Raw genomic sequence first — 4,448 nt, forward strand, 5'->3', positions numbered from 1 at the left:
AGTATGAGATCTTCGGCCCTCTCTGGTGGCGCAGGTTAAAGCACAGGGCTACAGAAACTAAAAGCCTTCAGCATTAGTTCCGAACCCTGCCCCAGGTGATCCAAATGGCTTGGCAGACCTCTCCTGATCTCACCGGCTGTACGTCGTCAGTCGGCCTGTTCTGTTCCCCACTCTGTCTCTGGTGAATCCTCTCACTCTCCCTGTACCCCAGTTCTGTATACATAGATAAATCTTAAAAAAAAAAAAAAAAAAAGTATGACATCTTTACAAACTTTAAGTTGCTATACTCTACCCTCAGGTTCCTCTTCTGTCGAATGAAGGCAACAGTAACTACCTTAGTTTGCAATAAGCACCTGGGTGAGTTGACTTACAGTGCTGGAGTCTGCGCATAAGCTAAGCAAGACTCAGATGGGCAGGGACCAATACAGGCAAGCTGGTATACCCTCACAACGAGGCATTATTCTGTACAGAGCCTCCCAACAAGTTCTCCTTTCTCCTCTATCTTACTCAGAAAACTGCTACTACCAGTCGCCTATAATACAATTGATTTTTCTTCCCCAAGAGACTGTGGCTCTCTCTAGAGCCTTACAACCCAAAGCCGGGTCTAAGGACTAGCAATCAGCATCCCTGGGGGCTGGGAGCTTCGAATGCCAAGTAACCACTCAGCCAGCAGCTATTAAAAACGCGTATTTCGAAGTCTCAGATTTTGAACGTGTCTGGTTTTAGCACGCGGCCCTTCCCCATATTTCAGACGCTTCTTCGGCTCGGGCTCGCCTACGAAGAGTGCCCATTTGTCCTTGTTGGGCTGGCGATCTCGGACCAAAGCGTGCATCACAAAGGTCAACTTGAGTTCAGGAAGTGTTGACGGAGCACAAAAACCCAAACAGGAGATGATGCGATCAGAAAGCACTTAACAGGGACGTGAAGGCGGCTCCAAAAGTAAATGTCAGAACTTACAACGCGCTTCCGGCTGGACGAGAGGGCCCTGACCCGAGGTTTGGTGGCAGCGGCCAACCTAGTCAAGGGCTGCTGAGCCTCGCCCCCTGAGCCCGGGCCTTACCACGCAGCAAGTGCTGGGTCTCTCGCAGTTCCTGTTCCTTGTCGCTCAGCATTCTGGCTGCAGATGCCAGCTCGGGGCCCCCAACACTCATCCGGGCTTCGGACCCGGCCACACGCTCCAGGAAGGTGCGCAAGGGCCCGCCGCAGACGAACAACTCCTCCACGGGCGGGCCGCCGCTGCTAAAGTGCCGGCGGGCCGGGCCACTAGGCCGGCGGGGCCACAGATAACGAGCGGCTCCCAGTACAAACCGGGACCGCATCCTGCTCGGGGGCCACAGGGACGCAGCCGAGTCGGGAGTTCCGGTGACCGCGAGTCTCGCGAGACCTCGAAGGGCTCGGAAGTAAACGCGAGAACTCACCGAGCCCTACCCGGCTCACGCGCCGGCTGTTTAAAGGGCCTCCAGGAAGTGTTGGTGTGAACTTCCGGCCAGGCATTTAAACGCCATATTAGTCACGGAGACCGGAAGTTGAAGGGCGGACGGAAAGCCGTAGGGGCGGGTCCCGGAGGCCACAGGCACCGCCTTGCAGGCTGGTGGGGAACGGCTCCTCGGACGTGCGGGGTCCATTGGCGGTGGGGAGGTGGCCGTGGCGGGACGCCTCTCGGCTTTCTGGTTCCCAAGCACTGGGAATTCAGGCCGCGCTGGACACCAGTGTAGCATCCCAGCGCCATCCCGGCCCTCTTCTTCCTCTCCTGCGCATCTCTCTTCTGGACCGTGGGCGAGGCGCGTGGGAACAAGACGTGACAAGCGGACTCGAAGGCAGCACGCAGTGATTTTGCAGATAGCATTTCTGCGCCTTCATCTGCCACGCAGTTTACTTGCTTGCAAAGGCTTCTTCTCCCCAAGTCGGCAACTGCTTTTTTAAAGGGGTCGTGATTTGCACGATCCAACAAAACAAAGCCTCCCGAGGACCCGCCTTCACCAGCCCACCCCTCCCTAAAAAAGCTTAACAAAGAAAAAGGGAAAAAAAGTTAAAGTCAAAAAGATTTAAGAGAACTGTTCAGGTAGCGGATTGGTGCCAGGGAGGCTGAAAGTCATGGTATAATAATGCTTTCTCCGTTTTCCAAAATCCCCTCAGTCACAGCTCACTAGGGGAAGGAAATGTAACCAGACGCCTGGACGATACCCCTGCAGAGCCCCATGGCCAGCTTGTTCGAACACTGTTTTGCTTTCACTTATAACGGCTGACCTACTGAAAAAGCTTGTAATTCGTTCTTTTAAAAAATAGCACAATAAGGGAACCCTTGACAAGTCATTCTTAAGTAAACTAAGCAACCCAACTGCGGTTAAGGATAAATTCGTAGAAAACGAGCTTGCATGCCTGTTCATCCCTGTGCTCCACTTAAAAGTGCAAAGCCAAGTGGAAGAATGAGGTGACTTTCCATAGAATACAATGCAAAATTAAATTTTGCTACGTAAAAGTTTCACCTAATTCAATACTTCGTTTCACTTTGAATTTATATAGTCACTTTAAATTTGCTTTATAAAATTGTTCTGACAGTGATTGTAAGTTTTCACATTTTGATCCGGAAGTAGAATAGCACTACTTGGTTATAGCTCAGTTAGGGACGGGTACTTCCCATGTCTAAACTCAACTTTGAATTTTTTTCACCTATTGATATAGTGAGAGTCACTTGCATTCATTATCATAAAACTCAGCTGACTTCTCAGGAAACGTCCTTTCAAGAATATATTTTTATTATTTATATATGATGTAAAAGTGCAATAACCATAACCCTATAAAACAACGTGAAGCAAAGAGTCAGAAATTATTTTCCCTCGGACGCATAAGCAATTTAAGTAATATAAATGCGTTTTTACTGTAGGTTACACCAATGAGAAAACAGTAGCTTGTCTAAAGATACATTGGTGAATTCTTTATTAATTCAAATAACATTTCAAGTTACTGTAATATATGTGAATTTTACAATAATGTCCATAGGTTTCCCACAATGTCATCAAATGAAATCAGTTGCAGTTTGATTTACTTTAAAAACTCAAAGAAATATACTTGACACTTCTGGATTTTTGTACATTATTTTCATGCTCAAATTTTATTACATGTTGAAAATTCTAGCACTTCAGGAAGTCTATTATTGTACATAGATAAAATGATTCCAGGAAGGAAGGGAGAATAAACTGAGACCAATTAAATTGGAGGAAAAATAATCTGGGTTATTCAATTGATAAGAACCTAGTTATTCTGGCATTGCAAAATAACCAAGCACGGTAACTCTTACGTTTTTATTCATGCATTCAAAACTTCTTTATGTTCCACTAGTAAATATTGGTGAAGTCAAATAAATGACTGTAAGTTATTAACTACAATGAACAAGGTAGTAAAAAATTACACACATTTAATATGATAAATTTTACAGAACCAAACACATTGAAATTCTTTTTAAAATTTAGCCAACACCTTAAAACCATATACAAGAAACATTGTATATGTGACAAATAGATTAAAGGGGAGAAATCAGTCTTTTACAATATTTCTATATTCAGTGTTCCTTTTCCGTGGAAGGCAATACAGAAAAGCTCTCAGCAAAGTGATTATCAATTTAAATGACCTCTATGACAATTAGTAAGACAATGACCTTTACTACCTAAGGGATGCAGAGGATACAGGTAATTCAAGGGAAAAGAATTCATTTTCATCTCCATTAAGTGACTAATCCAAGCTAACACTGAAAATTTTATTTTCCTATTTCAGTTTCTAGTTCATTATATTTTCTCAATCGTACTGCTAAAAAAACCTGCTCAGAATTTTTTTGCTTAGTGTAAATGTCCAATAAATTTACATCCAATTTAACCTCTTAAAATATATTACATTAGAGTGGAGAAGTCTACCAAACATCTCAGCCAGGTCATCCAGATGACCATCAATAGTGATGGGTTGTGGTGACATGTGCATTTGATATCATATGATATGAATAGCCCTTTACTTCTATTGTTTCTCTTCCAAAAAATCTGTTAGCCTATCTGACAACAGAAAATACATCAGACAAGTTTTAGAAAATAGTAGACCGATACTCAACACTGTCGATTTGGACTCAATAGTTATTAGTATTGGTTCACTCATTGTGACAAATGTATCATGGCTGTGCAGTATATAGAACCTCTGTACTATGCAAATTCCCTATATATCTTAAATTATTCCACAATAAAAGATTTAATGAGAAGGTTTATGGCCAATTCATATCATGGCAAAATTAATTTAAAAAATCAGACTATCCTAATATTAAAAAGTGCCAGTGTTTTCTAATGGCCAATCTCTTACAACATATTTATTTGGCAAATTACTTGATGCTATTTTTATACTGGAAATGTTTTATTTCCTTTGGAAATAAAATTTTCACGTGATTTATTTTAATCTATGATGTTATACAT

General features: G+C 43.1%; 1 protein-coding gene across 2 annotated transcripts in view; it reads right to left on the bottom strand.

Annotated features, from left to right (window-relative positions):
* The window catches only part of MTRF1L (mitochondrial translational release factor 1-like), a 14,394-nt gene extending 12,996 nt beyond the window's left edge, over positions 1-1,398 (bottom strand). Inside the window, exon 1 of one of the 2 annotated variants that reach the window (XM_004674151.2) lies at positions 1,061-1,396. In XM_004674151.2, coding sequence (XP_004674208.1) covers positions 1,061-1,319 — 259 coding nt within the window. In that variant the 5' untranslated portion in view covers positions 1,320-1,396. Of the gene's footprint in view, positions 1-1,060 lie in introns of both variants that reach the window. The other variant, XM_012723891.1, reaches the window with a different exon arrangement.
* Between the last annotated feature and the right edge of the window lie 3,050 nt (positions 1,399-4,448).

Source organism: Condylura cristata, unplaced genomic scaffold (genome assembly GCF_000260355.1).
Source record: "Condylura cristata isolate star-nosed mole 26May11 unplaced genomic scaffold, ConCri1.0 scaffold00001, whole genome shotgun sequence".
Classification (NCBI taxonomy): domain Eukaryota; kingdom Metazoa; phylum Chordata; class Mammalia; order Eulipotyphla; family Talpidae; genus Condylura; species Condylura cristata.